This window comes from Pelodiscus sinensis, chromosome 4 (genome assembly GCF_049634645.1).
Source record: "Pelodiscus sinensis isolate JC-2024 chromosome 4, ASM4963464v1, whole genome shotgun sequence".
NCBI classification, from domain to species: domain Eukaryota; kingdom Metazoa; phylum Chordata; order Testudines; family Trionychidae; genus Pelodiscus; species Pelodiscus sinensis.
The window spans coordinates 31,676,432-31,699,095 of NC_134714.1; the positions used below are offsets into that span (position 1 = coordinate 31,676,432).

The 22,664-nt window shown below is 44.5% G+C and overlaps 1 protein-coding gene across 7 annotated transcripts in view; it reads right to left on the minus strand.

Annotated features, from left to right (window-relative positions):
• Nucleotides 1-22,664, minus strand: part of DGLUCY (D-glutamate cyclase) — an 85,016-nt gene that overhangs the window by 41,461 nt on the left and 20,891 nt on the right. For 6 of the 7 annotated variants that reach the window (XM_025190959.2, XM_025190957.2, XM_014579725.3 and 3 more), the window contains exons 2-5: nucleotides 7,366-7,477; nucleotides 3,942-4,095; nucleotides 3,356-3,554; nucleotides 1,407-1,557 (exon numbers count right to left, since the gene is read on the minus strand). In XM_025190959.2, the coding sequence (XP_025046744.2) occupies nucleotides 1,407-1,557; nucleotides 3,356-3,554; nucleotides 3,942-4,095; nucleotides 7,366-7,468 (607 nt within the window). In that variant the 5' untranslated portion in view covers nucleotides 7,469-7,477. Of the gene's footprint in view, nucleotides 1-1,406; nucleotides 1,558-3,355; nucleotides 3,555-3,941; nucleotides 4,096-7,365; nucleotides 7,480-22,664 lie in introns of all 7 variants that reach the window. The other variant, XM_075926723.1, reaches the window with a different exon arrangement.

Sequence of the window (22,664 nt, forward strand, 5' to 3'; positions counted from 1 at the left end):
CACTACTTTCCTTTGGCAGTTATTTCACTGCCTTTTAGATCTCACTTATCACACATTTCCTGTTCTTCAGCCTAAATCTTCTTTTGCTTGATGTAATTCCATTACTTCTAGTTTTATTGTCTTGGATCATTCTAAAAACAACTGCTCTTTCTTTTTTGTGATTATGTTCTTCTGCTGGTTTTCTTACTTTCCCCTCCCCTGCCATCTGCTTTAGACCAGGTCTTTGCTATACCCGGAAGGCTGGCTTAAGGTATGCATAAATAATGTAGCTGGAATCAATGCAATTTAAGCCAAGCCAAGCTTGGTGCCATTTCCACAGCAGGAGGTCGATGGGAGCAAATGCTCCTGTTGACTTTCCTTACTTCCCATGAATCAAGGAGTACTGGCGTCGACAGGGGCACCTCAATGTTTGATTTAGTGGACCCTTACTAGACCCACTAAACTGTAGGCCAGAAGATCAATCTCTGGCACCTTAGACTTCATTTGAGTAAGCCCATGTGACTATTAAAAAAAATTCTGCTCAGAGACCAAGAAAAATAGCCTCAATAATTTTTGTTGTTCTCTAAACTCACCCCAATTTGTAGTTAGTTTTCTTGGAGCTAAATACCCACATCTGTATGTATTATTCTAGGTGTATGGCCATTAGTGCTTCATGATTTGATACAGCTATAACTTCACTGGCTTCTTTATTATTTACATATAATAATAAAAGGTTATTTCTATTATAATTTCAACTGTTGCTCTTTGATCTTTTACTTTCCACACATAATCTTACTGTTGAATAACTCTTCCATTTTCCCCTTCATGAATGAGCTTACATTTTTCTATGCTAAAACTCATTGTGAGTATTCCTGTCTATATTCTGAAACTGTCCAAGTCAGTTGTATTATTTTCTCATTCCTCACAGTTATTCATAGTACATATTAGTTCAATATCATTTTAAATGCAATGTGATGTTTACTTTCAAGTTCATTAATGAAGATGCTAAATAATAACAGGATTATAATGATCCCCTATCTCCAAATAGACATCATCCAAATCTGCCATTATTGTTATCCTTTCCAACACTGGGACAGTCCATACATTGAAGACAAACCACATGATGTTTCCAAATAAGATTTAATCAAATCTGTCAATGAATTCCAAAGAGACTACATTACTTATTTCCCTGTTCCATTCATCCATCTCTTTATCAAACACATTTTCTGTGTTCAGTCATATCAAATCCTCACTTTCAGTGTAACTGAACTGTAAACAACTCAGTATGTATATGCTTATGAAAAGGATTCGATTTTTATGTAGCCACTTGAAATTTAGGCTGAAGTTTATTGTCTACCATGCATTTGGGCAAATTTTTTCTTCGGCTTTGTGGCCAATATATAGGAATGTATAGAAAGTACACTGACCAGGATTACCAATGTGAACTGGTGCTCCATGTGAGTCTTTCAGTGGATAAGTAGCTTCCACAACTGCGTCTAATTTGTCTTCAGGAATCTGTCTCATTGTAACCACTAAATTGCAGCAAAAACTAGCAACTTTGCAGCAAGGTATAGCTGTCTGACAAAATTTAAAAATAACCAAGGCATTAGCAGGATTTGAAGAACTATCAAAGCTTATATTTAGTTCTGAAATGACTAAGCACCCTTGAAATTTTAAGGGGCACATTTTAACACATATTTTTAAAGGACTGTGAGTAATATTCTAATTAGCATCCAATCAAAATAATCCATTTCCTATAACAATTAATCATGAAGAAACCAGACATTCTACCCTCTATCTCTTGTAATTAGCACGTATTACAGTTATCTTCTGCACCATTAATTACATTCTAACAGCTAAATCCTTAATTTGGTAAATGCAACACAAATCTTGGCAAATCCAGACACACTGTGGACCCTAGGGCTGCGTCTAGAATGGCAAGGTTTTCTGCAAAAGCAGTTGCTTTTGCGGAAAAACTTGCCAGCTGTTTACACTGGCCGCTTGAATTTCCGCAAGAACACTGACGATCTAATGTAAGATTGTCAGTGTTCTTCCGCATATACTATGCTGCTCCCGTTTGGGAAAAAGCCCTCTTGTACAAATGTATTTGAGCAAGAGGGCCAGTGTAGACAGCTAAAAACTGTTTTGCGCAAAAAAGCCCCGATCGCGAAAATGGCGATCGGGGCTTTCTTGCGCAAAACTGTGTCTAGATTGGCATGGATGCTTTTCCGCAAAAAGTGCTTTTGCACAAAAGCGTCCGTGCCAATCTAGACGCTCTTTTCCGCACATGCTTTTAATGGAAAAACTTTTCCATTAAAAGCATTTGCGGAAAATCATGCCAGTCTAGACGTAGCCTAGGTGTGTAGCCCTAAATGCAGGTTTTCTCTCATTCTGTGTGGGCCAAAAAGTACAAAGAAACAAATCTACTGGACATAACTCTTCCTGAATGCTGGCATTCAGGGAAACTGCATATAGCAATGTTTGCAAAGATCTTACGACTTCTTATCGTCGGGGCGGCCCTAGACTAGCTGTCAGCAACTGGCGCCCTAGGCGAACCATGCAATCGGCACCCCCACCTCCGAACCCCTCAATGATATTGTGCCACCATTTGGTACCCCATTTAACTTTGCGCCCTAGGCAACTGCCTAGTTCACCTGTATGGACAGGCCGTCCCTGCTTATTGTAAGATCTGCCAAAATTGGCAATCCTCCATTTCCCTAGCAGAAATGCACAAATCTCATTGGATCAGGGTGCAACAAATGCATAATACAGCCAAGCTTTTTAACTAAACAGTAAAACCATGTGGTGATACTAAACGTGGTTTATTAAGACTACATCAAGACTGCAGACTTCTTTCAGAAGAGATCCTCCAGAAAAACTTCTTTTGAAAGAGAGCACCCACATAGCAAAAGCGCATCAAAAAAGCAATCTTTTTCAAAAGATAGCATCCACATTGATTGGATGCTATCTCGCATTTAAGTTGTGATTACAATGGACGGAATGGCCACCAGGGCACCTATGCTTTTTCATCTTCCCTCTTCTTTCGAAAAAAACCCCTTCTTTCCCATCCACGCACGCTTTTTTCCGAAAGAGTGCTTTCAGAAAAAGGCTTCTTCATCGTAGAAAGAGGTTTACCGCTGTTGTAAAAACCTCTGAGTTCTTTCAACTTTCTGTCAAAAGAACGCAATTGCAGTGTGGACGTAAGTGTAGTTTTTCTGAAAAAATAGCCATTTTTCCGGAAAAGCTCTGCAGTGTAGACATAGCTTGTCAACATTGTGTATATTTAAATATTCTGTAGTATAGGTTTCATTATACAAAAATGTGCTCATGTAGCCCTATCTGAACCTTGATGTAATTTAAGTTACTATATGCTTACCTTGTACATGCTTATGTTGCATTTCTCCTTAGTGTTCCTTAGAGGAGCACCAATATTGTGGACTGCCTCTTCAAATGAGAAACTGCAGCCTAAGTAAAAAGTCACCATATCTTTAAGTTGATCAGAATAATCCTTCAGATTTGTCAAAGTGCCAGTACAAGCTCCATATTCATATATCCTATACCGCAGACAATCAGTTCTAATGAAAAAAAAGGAAGAGCTTTCAATGTCACAATTAGCACAATTTGTTAAGCAAAATGAAATATTTCATGAACATTTTTTGGCTAAATTGACATTCATGAAGTAGTAAAGCTCAGGATTTTTCCTCTTGTGTCAATTTCTTTTTCTTCTTGGTGATAATGTAACCACACAAAAAACTCCAAATCCCAGTTAACCTACCTTTTTGTAACTGTTGAGCTTTAATATGGGTTGCATATGTCTTGTGCGCAGATGTTAGGGATTTTCCCCCCCTCTATGGTACCAGTCAGTGTGACTTGAGAGCCCTTTGTCATCATGCATCACCAGTATAAGAGAGCACAGCTTCCAATGAACAGTCATAATTCCTTCATACCAAACTCTTACTTACCTGCTATGAGAATTATTGCTCGGAGAAGGACATTTCCATTCACCTGGTTTACTTCTGTACAGCAGTGGGAGAGGTCCATCATTTGCATGGCAAAACTTTTCAAAGTCATCAGCAAGGGATTTGTGCAAAATCACAACATTTGTGTGTTTATAGCCTTAAAGCATTAAAGGGAACAATTATCAGCTATTAATCCAAATGTTAATATACATGACAGTAATATTTAAATATGGATCTTATGTAGAGATTCTTCTCCCTCAAAGAAGAGAATTTTTAAATATAAGGCAGACCACTATATTTAAATAATTTTTCAATGTTTTTGGAAAGACTGTTTATAAAATCACTTCTAGGTACACTCTGCATAGTCAATATCTATTGCAATAATTTTAGTAGTATAAGTACTTGGCATTCACAGGTCTCAGAGACGGCTTTAGGGATGTAAAATCCTGATTAATTAGTTAAACCTTAGGTTTAACCAGTTATCCTATTAATTGGGGTCCCACTCCCTCTCCCCCCCAATGCAGGGCTGGCAGCAGGAGCCAGCCATGCAAGGGGGGGCAGTAGGCTGCTGCTTTCAACCCCCTTGCGCATGGGGTACCAAGCTTCTACTCCTGGCCCCCGTGGGGGGGAGCTGCCTCTTGACCCCTCAAGGGGCTGGAGCTACCCTCTGCTCACAGTGGGCTGTGTGTGTGTGGCTGCTCCCAGCTACCAGTTAACTGATTATCCATTCATACATCCCTAGTGGCTCTTCTCTAATAAACCATTTTATGGAGAAACCAAAAGCCTACTGTGACTATGATTAAATAGTCTGACAAATTAATATTTTTAGAACAGATTATCTTATTTGATGTAAATATTGGCATGGAAATAAAAAAATACAATGTTTTGTACATGCTGCATTTTATTATTCTTGTGTTAATGAAAAACATGACCTATGAAGGAAGACTGAAAGAATTGGGCTTGTTTAATTTGGAAAGGAGAAGACCGAGAGGGGACATGATAGTGGTTTTCAGGTATCCAAAAGGGAGTCACAAGGAGTAGGGAGAAACATTGTTCTCCTATTCAGATGACATTATAAGGAGCTGCTAAGTGCAGTTTTTAAAATGAAACCTTTAATTGATGTAATATGGATTTTGGGATCCTGACTTTAGACACCCATGATTTAAAAAAATAAAGAAATGAAATAAATGCAAAAGTCCTGTTGACGTTCCATTGAACTTTTGCATCTATTTAATGTATGTGCTTTTGAAAAACCCTGGCCATTTATTATCTAGTATGATGAGAGATACAAACCCTACACTAGACAACAAATGAATGAGGAATTATTTTGGGCTCAGTCAGTCCTGCCCTGCCACACTTGCAGCAAATGCTCCATCTGTTGGAGCAAATAAAAGGCAAGGAATTAGCTCATTTGGGTGTTAGAGCTGGCAGTGAGATCTATAGTCCAAAGTGCCAGCAGAGAGAAGCCCAAGACTTTGATACAGCCAGCCGCCTAAAGCAGTGTTTCTGAAGTGGTGGCCCGGCCCACGCCACTTCCCGCGGTTCCCCTTGGCTGCAAAGGACAAAATGGAGCCAATGGGAGCTGCAAGGCTCCATGGCCGCAAAGCAAGTACAGGCAGTCCCCGAGTTACGCGGATCCGACTTACGTCGGATCCGCAGTTACGAACGGGTATTTCTCGCCCCAGAGAACTAGAGCAGCGGGACGCCTGGTCCCGCCGCCCGCCTTCTCCGGGGCGAGAAAAGCTGCTCCCTGTCTCCCTGGTCTGCTGGCAGAGCCAGCAGACCAGGGAGACGGGAGCAAAGCGGTGGAGCACCAGGGGCCGGACCCGCGGCCGCTTCCAGATCAGCTGGAAGCGGCGCGGGTCCGGCCGGGTGCTCCGCCGCTCTGTTCAGCGTCTCCCTGGTCTGCAGACCAGGGAGACGCTGAACAGAGTGGCGGAGCACCCGGCTGGACCCGCGCCGCTTCCAGATTAGCTGGAAGCGGCGCGGGTCCGGCCCCTGGGAGACGCTGAGACCAGGGAGACGCTGAGCAGAGTGGCGGAGGACCCAGGCCGGACCCGCAGCGCTTTCAGCTGATCTGGAAGCCGCGGGTCCGCCCGGGTCCTCCGTGGCTTTGCTCAGCATCTCCCTGGTCTGCAGACCAGGGAGACGCTGAGCAAAGCCGTGGAGGACCCGGGCCGGACCGCGGCGCTGATCTGGAAGCGCCACGGTTCGGCTCGGGTCCTCCGCAGCTTTGCTCCACGTCTCCCTGGTCTGCTGGGGGGGGGGGACGCAGCTAGTGCCCCCCCAGCAGACCAGGGAGACGTGGAGCAAAGCCGGGGGCCTGTGGTAGAGCAGGTGGGGCACTGCCGGTTGGTCCCGCAGCACCGCTCCTTGGCGCTACTGGACCAACCTGGCAGCACCCCAGCTGCTCTGCCCCAGGCATCCTGATTCAGCTGCTGATCAGTTTCAGCAGTGGCTGAATCAGGATGCCTGGGGCAGAGCAGCTGGGGTGCTGCTGGGTTGGTCCAGTAGCTCCGAGGAGCGGCCGCGCTACTGGACCAAGCCAGCAGCACCCGAGCTGCTCTGTCCCAGGCGTCCCAAAGTCAGCCGCTGCTGAAACTGACCAGCGGCTGACTACAGGAAGCCCGAGGCAGAGTTGCTCTGCCCTGGGCTTCCTGGAATCAGCTGCTGATCAGTTTCAGCAGCAGCTGACTTGGGGACGCCTGGTGTTCTTACCTTGAATCTGTATGTAAGTGGAACTGGTGTCCAGATTCAGCGGCTGTTGAAACTGATCAGTTTCAGCAGTGGCTGATGCCAGTTCCAACTTACATACAGATTCAACTTAAGAACAAACCTACAGTCCCTATCTTGTACGTAACCCGGGGACTGCCTGTAAATAAACAAACCAGGGCAGCCAGTTAATGTGATTTTCAAAGTGATTTCACGGAACACTTTCAGAAACACTGGCCTAAAGGAGCTCTTCTGGGGGGAAGAACTCAACCTCTTGGGGACTCTTTGGATATTGGTAACCTGACAGGGTATGGATCAACTGACCATTACCTGTTCTGTTTATTTCCTCTATGACACCTGGCATTGGCCACTGTCAGAAAGCAGGATACTGGGCTAGGTAGACCTTTGATCTGACCCAGTATGATACTTCTTATGTTCCCTTACCTATTGTGGTTTAGATTTTGCTACCAGGGAAAAACCTTGGACTAAGCTGACCTTAGTGTGTGGGGAGGGAGGTAGACAAGAGGAAGAGGCCCAAGGAAGACAGCCTTTGTTACCCTGGGTTGGAGTCTGGTAGAAGAAGACTCCCCTCCTCACTAGCTCCTTGGCAGTCAGGCACTGCAGATGTGATTACTAGGTCATACTTTCCAAGTGGAGAATGATATATTTAGGAATGGGATTCACTTGTCCACCTACAGATTTTGTATTCACTTACCCTTAGCCATTCCAGAAGTATTACTTATATTAAGTTTGTTGAACTGAAGTATACTTCTCACTATAAGGGGAAGAATGGATTTCAAGCCTTCTTTAAGAAACATGTCTTCATCCTTGAATAGAAGAATGGCACAATTACATACTTGAAAACAAGCAAATGCATCCTGCTATTGTTTTAAAATCAAATGTTGTTAGTTTCAAGGTTTATGTTTCCTTTTAATGTTCTCTCATGTCTCCTCTCTTTGTAGTTCTTGGTCTCAAAAGAAAATGAAAATCACAAACCTCAAGGCTACGTCTAGACTGGCATCATTTTCCGGAAAATCAGCAGCTTTGCCGGAAAAACTTGCCAGCTGTCTACACTGGCCGCTTGAATTTCTGCAAAAGCACTGACGATCTCATGTAAGATTGCCAGTGTTCTTGCAGAAATACTATGCTGCTCCCGTTCGGGAAAAAGTCCTTTTGCGCAAAAGGGCCAGTGTAGACAGCTCAGATTTGTTTTCCCCAAAAAAGCCCCGATCGCAAAAATGGCGATCGGGGCTTTTTTGCGGAAAAGCGCGTCTAGATTGGCATGGACGCTTTTCCGCAAAAAGTGCTTTTGTGGAAAAGCGTCTGTGCCAATCTAGATGCTCTGTTCCGAAAATGCTTTTAATGGAAAACTTTTCTGTTAAAAGCATTTCCGGAAAATCATGCCAGTCTAGATGTAGCCAAGAAGATTGTTTCACGGATGGTTAGAAGATTCAGCTTTAGCTTAGCCACTGTGGCTCAGTTTAGCGATTAATTCGTTATCAGCCTGGCTCCAAAGTAAAATCTAGTTAACTACAATGACGCATTACATAGATTTTATTCATTTTTGTAATTGTTAACTTTAACATCTGAAGTATTTGTAGTAGTTCAGGACAGTGATACAGTAAATTTAGGATATACTGGTGTAGTGTTCTGACAGGCAGGGGCGGATATACGGCAGGGTGAACGGGGCGGCCACCCCGGGCCCCACACTTCAGAAAGCCCCGCGCATGCGCCGTGGCGCTGCTGCGCATGCGCATGGCGTCACTGCGCATGTGCTGTGGCAAAGGGGGGGCCCCGCGGAAGTATGCTGCCCGGGGCCCCGCAAAACTGTCATCTGCCCCTGCTGACAGGTCTCTGTCTCCATCAGTGATTATAAACCGCATGCGTTTTTGTATGCTTCCTCGGTACATTATGCCAACGCTGTGCAGGAAAACTTCACAATAGCATAATAGACTTCACAAGAGCCCTCAAAGACCACAGACTTGGGGTACGTCTAGACTACATGCCTCTGTCGCCAGAGGCATGTAGATTAGGCTACCCGACAGAGTAAAATGAAGCGGCGATTTAAATAATCGCCGCTTCATTTAAATTTACATGGCTGCCGCTTTGAGCCGACAAACAGCTGATCAGCTGTTAGTCGGCTCAGCGCGATAGTCTGGACGCTCCCCTGCCGACATCAAAGGGAGCTGTCGACAACCCAGGTATGCCTCCTGGGATGAGGCATACCTGGGTTGTCGACAGCTCCCTTTGATGTCGGCAGGGGAGCGTCCAGACTATCGCGCTGAGCCGACAAACAGCTGATCAGCTGTTTGTCGGCTCAAAGCGGCAGCCATGTAAATTTAAATGAAGCGGCGATTATTTAAATCGCCGCTTCATTTTACTCTGTCGGGTAGCCTAATCTACATGCCTCTGGCGACAGAGGCATGTAGTCTAGACGTACCCTTAGATAAGATACAAAAGCACCTGAGTCAAGGTTATTGTGGAACAAAGTACATTAATAGTTGTCGGCAGTCAGATGGACTTAAAGCCCCTACATATTTGTACCAGGAACAATGGCTGTGGCTTAATTGATAGTATGGATTTTACTATTGCCCCCCAGGTTCGCCAAAGAATTAAGTCGAGGTACCCCAATATTTATAGATTGTTCATTTCAGTCTAATACCCACTGAACGTATCATCTCACACATTAATGACACATTTGGTACTTTCCCTTGTACTTTCCTCCAAAGCATTCACTACCCGTTGCTATGCTTTTACTCTTGTTGTTTCAGACTATTGTATTATGTACTTAATTGGCTGTCCTTATACTGTCGTGGTGGCATTTATTTACATACTTCTTGTGCTTCTATCCATACTAGCAGTTCAAGTGCTAAAAAACACTGACTTTTAGGCAAACATCTGCTTTTGACATGCCCTGTCTATTACTCAGGATACGTCTACACTACAGGGGTTTTGTGCAAAAACAATTGTTTTTGCACAGCGTATCCACACCTCAAGTGCATTTTTACTCAAGTAAATTTACAGTGAATCAACAGAACACAGGGCTTTTTGCAATATAGATATGCCTCTTTTCATGAGGAATAACTCCTTTTTGCAGACGAGTTCTTGCATAAAAGGTGTGTGTAGACGGGCAACAGGGGGTTTTTGTGCTTAGAGCCAAAGGAAAAAAGAGCAGATGCTCTGGTGGTATTCTGTGAATAGCAATCACAGCTTTCTTGCGAGAGCATCCATGCAGTGTGGACACTCTCTTGTGCAAGAAGTTTTTGTGGAAGATCTCTTCCGTAAAAAGAGTCGTTCACAGGAAGCCTTTAGTCTAGACAAAGCCTCACACTATAGCTCTTGTTTACTTTGGTTCAAACATCAGGCCCATGCTTCAGGCTCTTTCTTTCTCGTACATTATTCAGTTTCCATAAACCTTTTTGAGACTCACAACTAGATTAGCCCATCAGATTTTGATTTGTAGAACTGATTTACTAACTGAAAATGTCATAGATTAGAAATTTTAACTTTTTAATAATCTGAATATAATTTTCACATCAATACTTTCCATTTATATAGTATGATGGACACTCTTGGGTCCATTTTTCTTTTGGGGGAAATGTAGGCACAGATGTTTAAGAAACTCATTCAAGGTCACACATGAGGGTTTGTCTAGACCAGGGCTACTCAACACGTGGCCTGCGGACCACACGCGGCCCGCAGCCCGTTTGCAGCCCGCAGTGCAGTTTGGACTTACGTGGGGCTCAATACGTGGCTTGCGGGTGGGAGCCCAAATAAAAAAGTAGTCAATATAATGGTCTTCTGTTGATATGCCTTTTAGTAGTTACATTCCTGGACTGTCGTTGCTCAGCAGAAGTGTTGTCATGTGGGTGGAAATTGGGTAAATATTTCATTTTAGTTATATCAGCAGAACCGACTTAAATGGAGTCTGGACCCGTCTCTCTCCTCACCCACCACCATGTGGGTGCCACCGCTGGTGAAATGGCTCAGCTGTTTTTAAAACAGTAGCCATTCTCTACGTGGTAGCTGCCAGAGCTTTAGCCATCTGCTGTGTGGCGGCTCAAGGGGCTAGGATTTACCCCAATCCCGACCTGACCCATGGGTCTCGCTGCCACCTGCCCTGCACCCTTGGTTACATGGTTAGTATTTTTAACCCTTTTTACATACTGACTTTCTTTTGTGTCTATGCACTACTTAGTACAATGAGGTCCTATTCCATGTATAGAAGGGCTCATATGCATTATGATAATACAAATAAAAAATAATCCATTGTGAACTGAAAATCAAGTACAAGTGCATGAAAGGAGTGTTAACTGTTTTGTCCTGACCTTTTTTGTTAAGTCTGGCTTTTGCTGGTCTGAAAGCCAGAATTCTACAGTCACTTTTTCATAATAGTAAGAAGTTCACTTAATATGGGAAACTGGAATGTTTAGAAGACTAGTAATGGGATAAAAACCTCTTTCCTACAAGTCATACATTATAAAAAAGAGCAAACAATGATTTAATGTTGCCTGTTCAGTGAAAAGCACTGATGATCTCGATCAATTACAGTGGAAAGGGTTAATATTTTAAACTGGAATCTACATTCATAAAACCATAGAGATGTAAGATTGATAGGGACCTTGAAGACCCATTTAGTTTAGTCCCCTGCTGAGGCACCATCACATATACCTATACCACGCCTGACAGGTATTTTGTCTAACCTTTTCCTAACAACCTCCAGTAACACGGATGCCACAACCTGTGCTTAAAATACCTTATTGTTAAAAAGCTTTTACTACTATCTAACCTATATTTCCCTTGCTGAAGTTTAAGATGTCATGTTCTCCTTGTCTACCTTCAGTTGACATGGAGAACAACTGATCACCATACTCTTTGTAACCACTCTTGATATGTTGGAAGACTATTATCAGTTCCTCAGTTGTCTTTTCTCAAGACTAAACATACCCAGTTTTTTAACCTTTCTTCACAGATCAGATTTTCTAAACCTATTATCATTTTTGTGCTTTTCTGTGGACACTCTCCAATTTATCCACAGCTTTGCTGAAGTGTTGTGACCTCTTTTGGGCACAGTACTCTAGCTGAGATAGAGCAGAACAATTATCTCCCTTATCTTAAATACAACATTCCTGTCAACAAACCCCAGAATTATACTAGTCGTCTTTCCAACTGCATCATATTGTTGACTTGTCTTTAATTTATGATTCACTGTGAGTCCCAGATCCTTGTGACCAAATTTCTTGTGGTCCCATAAAGCCTGTTTATAGCTGCCAGTCCTGGCTCTGAATGCTTTGTGCTGCTGTTCAGCTCTAATTTACACCTAAATGTCTTCTAAGAGCCCAATAAACAGTGGAAGTTTTGGTAATGCTGCTAGACAATATTGACCTTCCATGGTTCGGCAAATTCTCTGGTTCAGCGCTGGTCAGGTCTGGAGAGTGCCAAACGAGAGAGGTTCAACCTGTATTTCTTGACTTTACTGAATTCTTGTTAATTTCAGAGCAATACTCCAATTTTTCAAGGTACTTTTTAATTCTAATTCTATTCTCCGCACTCTTTCCAGCTTGGTATCTTCTGCAAATTTTATAAGAATACTCTTCACTCCATTATTAATGAAAATTATGAATAGCACTTTGACCTAAGATCCCTGTAAGACTCTACCACATAGATTCTCATCCCTCTCCATTTTGATGACAAACATTAACAACTCACACCACAGTGTATAATGGATGAGCCTTGCAATTTCATTAAATAATGCATGAATGTATATTTTATCGACCACTTATACACAGCTACATTAATCATTTTAATTTGCTTGAAATTAAAGTAAAAATTAATAGTATATCAGAACAAAATTTGTTTCAATGTCTAAATTGAAATCACAAAGAAATTAAATGGTAAAGTGTAATTTGTTTGCCAACGTCATCCAGACAAATGCTGACGTGCCAGTAAAGAAATATGAATGTATATTTTAATTTAAATTTAAACAATACTAAAATTCAATAAACTACAAGTCTTGTCTAATTAGTACTTATAGATCTGACCTCTAAAATATGCTTGACTTTACCAATCCATTTGTATTAAAAGACTTCATGCCAATGTACTGTATGATGATAATTTCATTCGTTGTTTGGCTCATCTTTCTCAACTGGCAAACAAAAACATCCTGGAACTTGTTTTAGTGTTTGGAGATTTTCTTGCATGCATCCTAGACCTTTTCCTTTTGAAACTGTATGAAAATCTGGGATTTAATTTCAAATTTAACAAGAAAAACTTGGTGTTTTGAAGCCCATGATGCACTCCAATTTTAGATGTGAGCACTAGGAGTTGAATGCTAATGGAGACTTCACACTCTTTTTCTATACAAGCTTCAGGGGGTAGCAAACTGGACAGACAAACTGGACAGTCCCTATGGGAAAGAATCAATGGATATAAATCATATATCTGTAAAGGGAACATACAGAAACCTGTTGGGGAACACTTAAATCTACCTAATCACTCTTTAAAACAGTGGTTCTCAACTCGTTCAGTCCACGGACCACCAGGCCAATGAAAAAATGTTTGTGGACCACCTCCTTTTTGAGACATGATAAAAAAAAGAGCAGACAATGAACATTTTGGTTTGAAATTTGTTTCTTACTAACACTGAGCCGCAAAATCATTTTTCAGATCCAAGAATTCCTCCTGCAGATCCTCTGGAACACTATTAACATCTGTTGTAAATAGATTCCTAATGAAAGATAATCCATCCCTTGGCCTGTCCACCTCCGGAAAGTATCATTGAAATTTGTCTCGTAGCTTCTGTAAATGATAGAGAATTTGTGTCTGAATGGTTTCCTTTTCCCCGAGCATGGCATCCACATATGGAAATTGAACCAAATTATTGCCTTTGATTCTTACGATCCAGAGTTCCAATTTGTCAAGAAAAGCCTTGATGATGCTTTGGTGAGAGAACAGATTTGCACCTTTCCCTTGCAGCTGAAGATTCAGTTTGTTCAAGATTCAAAAAATATCAAAAAGATACGCAAGTTCTAAATTTGACTGTGTCACCACATTTCGGAATTCCTCTTTCCTCTGAGCCTGGAGAAATAAATCCAATGCCTCTCTCAATTGAAAAACTCTGTTGAGTACGTTCCCTGCTGACAACCACAGTACAAAAGTGTAGAACAGCAACAAATCAAAGTCGGAACCCATGTCCAGGCAAAATCTTTTTAACAGCCTGATGTTCAGAGCCGATGATTTGATGTGATTCACCACTTTCACCAACCCTTTGAAAATGGCGTTCAGTTGATCAGGCAATGTTTTTGATGCCAAACCTTCCCTATGAATGAAACAATTAACTCTGGTTACCATTGGAGCATACTGTTTCACCAGCATTTGGAAGCCCGATCTTGAGTCCAGCATGGCAGGTGCACCTTCAGTGGTGACACCCACAAGATTTACCCAATCCGGACCATGTACTGTAAAGAAATTGTTAACAATTTCTATCACATCCTGAGCCTTTGTGGTGGTATCAAGAGTCTTACAAAAAAGAAACTCGTCTTTGAAGTCTCCCTCAACCATGTATCATGAGAACAACAATAGCTGAGAGCACAATGTGACGTCGGTCGATTTATCCAATTGTACGGCAAACAATGGAGACTTCTTTATTTCATCCACAACTTGTTCAATGATGTTCTGTGATATCTAATTTATCCATCTTGATACTGTGTCATTAGAGACAGATTTATCATTCAGCTTCCTTGCTGCTTCCTCGCCAAGAACAAGCCGCACCATTTCTTTTGCAGAGGAGAGCACGAGTTGCTCTACAATGGTATGAGGCTTCTTGGCTTGTGCAACTTTGTATGCAACAATGTAGGAAATGTGCACTGCATTGCTTGTCTTATTGTAGAATGCACTTGCTGAGTTGAGGCGCTGCCGTTTCAGACCTGTTAACCGCTGCTCAAAATAATCTTCATCCTTTTGCAACAAGTTGGGGTGACACTTTTCGAGATGGAGTTTCAGCTTCATTGAGTCATTCCCCAAGACTTTGAAACAAATAACACATTGTAGCAAATCCGCGCCTTCTTTTTCTTAACAAGTGAAGCTGAATTTGATGTAGTCCTCCGAATACTTGCGCTTGACATTTCTTCCTGTCATTGCCATTATAAACAAACTATACCATACCTGTAAAACTGCACATGTAGCACAGGACGAACGACACAGCAACCACTCAGCATGATGGCGGCAGCTACACTGACGCTCAGAGCCTCAGATGGAAGTTACTGGCAACACAACATGGTTGCATCCTAGGTGATGCTATGGACGACGCACTGCATGTTTGTGTACACTGAGTAAAGCAGCCTAACGGCGGCTCTTGCTCACACTGTGTGACTTTGGACAATGTTCCTGTGGATCACCGAAAAAGTCACCATGGACCACCAGTTGAGAACCATAGCTTTAAAAGATCTCTAGATGGCTGTCTTGTCACAAACCAGTTCTACTAGTCAAATACACAGGGAAGCATTGGAATTACAATTCATCCACAAATTCAGTTCTCACTCTGATCATCATCTCCTCAATCAGGACAATGGATGGCTGGGACATTACCAACCTAACAGTCAATGAAGGTGCCATAAGCTCTCTGTGTGGATTCTTATGTTAGTTCCCTTTGATCCATATCTGCTTCCTTTTAACTATCCAATCTTCAGGTGCTTATAAATACCAGCTCTGCCTACTTGTTTTTCCCTTTGATATTTTCATTCCCTCTGCTCCTTGTTTCTCACCCCCTTCTTTTTTCCTTCCCCCTTCTCCACTATTTATTTTGGGTCTGCACATCCTAAACTCATAACTTTGGTCATCTTAAGAAGTGGGCTACCAGGTGACAGTCTTCCCCTCACCGCCACCGCAGGCGAGCTGTCTACACCCCTCCTGAACAAGGAGCCCTTTGTGACTGTTTGTTTGTTGCCCAGCCTGGAACCAGGCCTGGGCGCCTTGAACTACTGAACTGTGTGGCTTGCTGCATTGCTCTGACCTAAGGCCAGGGCCCTGCTGAACCTTGTCGCCCCATCTGAAACAAAGCCTGAGCCCCTGGACTTACAAACTGACTGTGTTGTTTGCAGCCCTGCCTGAACCCAAGACAGGGCCTCTAAAACTGCTAACCGTGAACCAGGGCCAGAGTTTCTAATTGTCTGTTTATAGCCCCACCCTGTACGAGGGCCAGGGCCCCTTATCTGTGTGTTTGGTTGCTGCCCTGCCTGAAGTAAGGCTGGGGCTTCTGAACTCCGGGTTAACTCTGTCTGTGTGCTGCCAGTCCTGAATCAGGGCCAGGATGCCTTAACTGTTGTGACTGTGAGGACTTGCGGCTCCACTTGAACTGGGCGTGGGCCCAGAACCCCTGAATAGCCTGGCTTTGGTTACTACCCTGCCCTGAACCAAGGCTAGGGTTTTTGATCTCTTCATCTTCTGCCCGACCTGAAACAAAGTCAGACTCTGAACAGTTTGCCTCTTGCCCCGCAATGGACAAGGCTGGGTTATTGAACTATTGACGTGGGGGTTTATTATAAGTGTCTGTGCAGTGGGGTGGATGGCTGCCCACTGACCTGGAAGCGGAGGAACCGCCCCAGGAGGCCTAACAGGCTTATACTGCCCAATACATCAACTGCAAGAGCTATTTCTCGATGGTGCTGCAGGCCCTGGTTGACCACCGTGGACAGTTCATGAACATTTTCGTCAGGTGGTCAGGCAGGGCGCACTTCGCCCATATTTTCAAGAATTCCAGCCTCTACCATAAGCTGGAGGCTGGCACATTCTGAGCCTCAGTTAAAAAGAAATACTGAATAGTTGGAATCTTTGTATTTATCTTATCTTTAAGGTTTGCTTGGGGAGAGGGGACACGCACACTCTCATTCACCTCTCTCACATGAGGATGGGATTGATTGTCTGACACGACCCAACCTTCCACCCTCCATACCTGTCTGGGCCCCCGGGATGGACCCACCTGACGTTCTGTCTTCTCCAGGCAACATATGCGGGGCATGTAGGGTCACAGCCTTCCCTCCCGATGTCTGAGAGGGTTCACACCCAAACAGGCCAAGAGCAGCATCTTGGTACTATGCAGGAGTGAAGGGATGGTAGCTACTTCCAGCCACAAGGCTTGTGGGTGGGTTGTTGGTGGTGTAGGAATGGCATGGCCCAACTCTTTGCAGAGACCATCTCTTTCCTCTCTCCACCTGCTACCATGTATCTAGAAGCAACTTGTCCCTTCCTGCCCGTAGAAAGGCAGTTAATATCTCCAAGCTTCTGGCCACCACCGAGCTTCAGGCTACTGGATAGGCAGGAAAGGGTTAATCCCTAAAGATGCTTTATGCTCCAGTGCCCAAGGAACCTGACTGCAGTGGCTTCAGCAGACAGGGCCACAGAAGTGGCTCAGCAAGGGAGGATGCCTAGAGGAAAGAGCATCCTGGGGGCAGGACATAGGGCCAGGGCAGCATATGAAGAGAGTGCTAATCCCCTGCCTGAGGGATGCTGTGGAGCTTGCAAGGTTGAGGGTACAAACAGGTTGGAAACAGCTTCCTTCCCGTCACTCCAGAGCTTAGCTTAGGAATGGAGAAGCTTCGCTGTGTCAGTGCTGTGGGGGGTTCTGGCACATGCTGGACTTGGCTCCTGGCCAGTGTCCAGGGCCAGAGCATCTTGAGTGTTCCTTGGGTGACAGACCAACTAGAGTCCATGTGGGGTGGAAGGAGCCTACCAGCCAAGCTGTTGGTGAGTGGAATGATCTGACCGGGGCTGGTTCTCTGCAGAGTGCTGAGAGCAGGACACACCACGTGGGGAGGCATATGGAAGAGCAGTAGGGCTGAGGATGTGAAGGGACACAGCAGGGACAGGACAGTGAGAGACTGAGCATGTAGAGGACTGATGGGTGGACAGACGAGGCAACAAGTAAGCAGCCACTGCCTGCCTGCACTCACCAGCCACTGCAGCCAGGGGTTCACGCTAAAGTATACAAGTAGATGATTAACCGATAAGCCTAGGCTACTGTCAACTACTCGCACCCCTCCTCTTCCCACTGCCTCTGTAGCAGAGGCAGCAAGGGGGGGCAGGACACAGCTTAAAAACCAGTTCACCCCAGCACCTCTGTGCCGCCTGCCCCTTACCTCCCTGCACTACTGCCTCTATCAGAGGTGGTGTTGCTTCCGCACAGAGGGAATGAGATCAAGCTCCCCCTTGTCGGTTGATGTAGTAAACTGTGTTTATGTTGTCAGTGAGAATTTGGATGGTTTGACCTTGGATATTGGCTAGAAAAAGCTTGCATGCATTGAATACTGCTCTCAACTTGAGGAAGTTGATGTGTTAGATTGCTCAACAGTCTCTCCATCACCCTTGAACTCAGTAGTCTTGGAGATGAGCTCCCCAGACCAGTAGAGATGCGTCTGTTGTAATCTGCATAGTGGGTTGATGCGATGCAAAGGAATGCCAGCCAGAATGTTGGTAGGGGAGTTCTACCATGTTAATGAGTCCTGTACCTGACTTGGAACGGGAACTGTCCTGTGCACATTGTGATTGCCTGGTCAATAAATGGAGGCTATCCAGTGTTGGAGACATCTGAGGTGCAACCTCACGTGTGCTACAACATACGTGGTAGCTGTCATGTGCCCCATGAGTTGTAAACAGGTAAGTTGTAAAAAAACCAGTTTCTTGCCATTTCAACCAGAAAGGACATTGTCTCAACAACTTGATTACCTGCATCCTGTTTCAAAGACCTTTTAAGACTTCACTTCAAAGAGAATCCGTTGAACTGTCATTCATGCTTAAATCTGACACTTTACAGTCAAATTTGAATAAAGATGCTAATTATCTTACCCATTACAAAGATAGCTTCCCCAATTATCACCTCTAATATCATTAGCTCACAGACATTTACCTCCTCACCTTCCCCTCCTCCATCCCCCTTCTGTTCTGAAATTTGATTTGTCCTTTTCATATGTGTTCATTTTTTTAATTGTATCCTTTGGTATATATGGGTGTGACAATTTTCTTCCACTATTTGATCTGAGGAAGTGGGACTGGCCAACGAAAGCTCATCACCTATTAAACCATCTTGTTAGTCTTTAAAGTGCTACACAGTCCTGTTTTTTGTTTCAGCTGAATAGCGTGAAATCTGTTTAGAGGAAGGTACGTTCTGGTGGTTGTGGAATCCAGTCATGCGCCAATGAACTCGAGGGATTGTTGTGGCATCATTGAAGATTTTGTAAAATTGATTATGAGACTGAGGGCCTCGAAAACTATTCTTGTTGTGTTGGTAGCCTGTGATGCCTCATCGAAAGAAGATGCCTTGATCAGGCAATCATCTAGATACGGGAATATCATGATGCCGTGTTGACGAAGGTAGGCCGCTACTACCGCGAAAGTTTTTGAGAACATCCTGGGTGCCAAGGAGAGACAGAAGGGCAAAACTCTGTCCTGGAAATGTTCCATGCCTACTACAAATCTCAGGAAGCGTCTGTAAGCTGGATGGATAGTCACATGAAAGTAAGCATCCTGCAGGTGAAGGGATGTGAATCAACCCCTGGTATTGAGTGCTGGAATAATGGAAGCTAGTGTCACCATCCTGAATCTGTGCTTGCGAAGGTAGTGATTGAGTCAACGAAGGTCCAAAATTGGTCTCCACCCCCCTGATTTTTTCCTGGGTAAGGAACTAATGGGAGTAAAATCCTTTGCCCATGAACTGCTCGGGTACTTTCTCTACTGTGCCAATTGCAAGGAGGCGTAGAACTTTTTGCTTTAGTAGAGCCTTGTGAGAGGTGTCCCTGAAGAGCGACAGGGGCGGGGGGAAGGTGGAGGGAGTGAGGTAAAGGGGATTGGATAGCCGGATATTAGTAACTTGCAGACCCATAGATCGGTGGGGATAGTGGACCATTGGTGCTAATATGGTTTCAATCGATGATTAAATAGCTTTGCTGACTCATCTAGTTGAAATGTTAAGGGAATGGTTTGCAGTCCCCCGACCAGCACATCAAATGGGCTGCTGGTTATTTTGTTGGTTAGGCGCCCTGTTGTTTTGCAGTCGTCGTTTTTGCAGTCGTTGCTGGTCATACTGTCTGTAGCGGGTTGCAGCATATGAGAAAGGTCTCTGTCAATTGTAGGGAATGTATCGCTTACGGTGGTATGGTGGCGAATATATGCCGAGTGTCCTAAGTGATGTTCTGTAATCTTTGCCAGAGTGGAGCATTTGATCCATTTTCCTGGCAACTAGACTCTGTTTGGCTACGTCTACACTGGCCCCTTTTCCGGAAGGGGCATGTAAATTTCACTAGTCGTCGTAGGGAAATCCGCGGGGGATTTAAATATCCCCCGCGGCATTTAAATAAAAATGTCCGCCGCTTTTTTCCGGCTTTTAAAAAAGCCGGAAAAGAGCGTCTACACTGGCTCCGATCCTCCAGAAAAAGTGCCCTTTTCCGGAGGCTCTTATTCTTACTTCAAAGTAAGAATAAGACCCTCCGGAAAAGGGCGCTTTTTCCGGAGGATCGGGGCCAGTCTAGACGCTCTTTTCCGGCTTTTTTAAAAGCCGGAAAAAAGCGGCGGCCATGTTTATTTAAATGCCGCGGGGGATATTTAAATCCCCCGCGGATTTCCCTACGACGACTGCTGAAATTTACATGCCCCTTACGGAAGAGGGGCCAGTGTAGACGTAGCCAGCTTGTCAAAGGGTAGGTCTTTTATCTTTGACTGTAATTCTCTTGGGACTGCAGCCAGCCAGCTGCAGCCAGGATGCTCTATGCATTACCACTGAGTGGCAGTGGTTCGTGCAGCCATGTCAGCGATGTCTAGTACAATCTGTAGCGCCGCCCGGGAAGCGGTATAACCCATCCATACTATTGATCTTAAGACTTGATGTTTATTGTCAGGCAGATGTTCTAAAAGCATCACTAACTTCATATAATTGTAGAAGTTGTGGTTAGCGAGAAAGGCTGCATAGTTAGCCATTGTCCAAATCAGCATGGCGGATGAATAAACTTTCGTGCCGAATAAATCCAGTCGTTTGCCCTCTTTATCATTCCCAGTGTTCCTATATTGTGGGGCGTTAGCTCTCTGTTGCGCCGTATCCACCACAAGCGAATTAGGCTGAGGGCATGTAAATAGAAATTCCATCCCTTTTGAGGGGATGAAATACTTCTTATCTGCCCTTTTGTTGGTTGTAAGGGCAGAAGCAGGTGTCTGACAGTGACTTCGAGGATTGCTTCATCAAGAGGTAGTGCCACTCTAGACTTTTGAGAAGGCTGTAGGTTCTTTAGCAGTCAATGCCGTTTCTGCTGTACTTTGGTAAGCTGTACCTTGAGTCTCGGCCACGCGTTTGAATAGCTCTTGAAACTATTGAGCATCGTCAGTGTAGGTGAAGAGTTTCCCGGAAAGACGGCGTCATCTGGAGAAGATGACGACTGGTCAGTTGGGGATGCCCCTTGTGGCTGTTCTTGGTCAGATATTTGACTGTCATCCCGGTCGGGGTGCTGAGTGAGCAGTGGCACCTCCCCAGTAGGGATGGGAGGTCTTGTGCCGGAAGGAGTGGGCAAACTGGCAGTATCGTGTGAGACGTGGTTGGTGATAGTGTCGTGACCTGGAACAGGTGCGTTCCACCGTTCCAGCATCGGTCGTAATAATGGTGATCATAGTTGCGACTGTAATGGTATCTCCTTGGGGAGTATCTACTCCTGATTCTCTGGCGTTAGTGAGATTACGACGAGACCATAGGTGATCTGGGTGAGCATAATCTGCCTTGTGAGTGTCTCGGAGACCGCGATGATTGGTGCTGATAGTAGCACTGTGGTGAGGGGGAATAGTGTGGTGACAAGCAGTGGTGTTGCCTGGTGGAGCTGTACTTTGGTAAGCTTTTGTAGCACTTCTCTGGAATGTACTGGCTGGAGCTGCCTGCAATGAGAGACAAGGCTCTGGAGAAAAGGGAATAGGCTCTGGGCTATAAGAAGTAGAGACAGCTCTTCTGGACTTGCGCTGGGCCTTTGTTGGTGCTGGGAGGGCTCTCTAGAGTGTAGAGACATGTCTGGCTCCCGGTGCCGCGGTTGGTGTCAGTGCCTTGTGTCAGTGTCGGCGTGCCCATCAGTTCCGGCCTGGTTCTTGATGCCGATGTTGGTGGCTGCATTCTCAGTGCCAACTCTGATCTGGGTGCTGCAGGAGCCAGACTTGGTGCCGATGTACTCCAGCTCATCTGCCTTTCATTGCGGCAGCTAATGGCTGTCCCCGAAGTGCTCAGCTTATCTCCCACACTAACCTGCTTCGATGGTGAATAGCGGGATGAAGGCGGCTTCTTCTTAAGGGCACTAGGAGCAGGCCTCTGTTTGTCTGTTCCCAAAGATTCTGCAGACTGGGAAGGATCAGCCTCAGTGGGCTGTAGTGCTTTGTTAAAGAGCAGCATTTTGAGCCTCATTTCGCGATCCCACCTAGCTTGAGCTGTGAGCTTGGAGCAGTGCGGGCATTTTTAAGGGATATGATCCTCGCCAAGGCACTTGATACAACAGGAATGCCCGTCAGAGGTGGGCATAGGGTCCCGACACGTACCACACTTCTTGAAGCCGGGGGATCCCAGCATTACTGTTGCATAATGGAGAACTCGCCGATGCAGACCTTAACTACAAAATTTTTTTTCTTAACCAATGTGTTTGAGACCCCTGCATTAAGCTAAGGCAAATACTCACATAAGCAAAATTATTAGATATGAAAATAATTTTTGTTGCTTCTCTTCCCAAAGCTCCATGCAAATAACTATTAATTATTAGCCAAACAAACAACTATTAACTAACAATTAAACAATTAACTAGTAACTAATACTAATATTTTCTCTCAGGATGTGAGGAGAAGAAGTGAGGAGAAAAAGTTCACTCTGTCTGCGACCATGAACGGTTAGGAGGAACTGGCGGGAGTCGGACTGCGTGCTCTCAGAAATGGCGCAAACGGCATGAGGCCTCTGACATGCATGCGCGGTCCAGCTGGACTACTGCTGACGAATCTCCAATTTGCGGCTCCAGG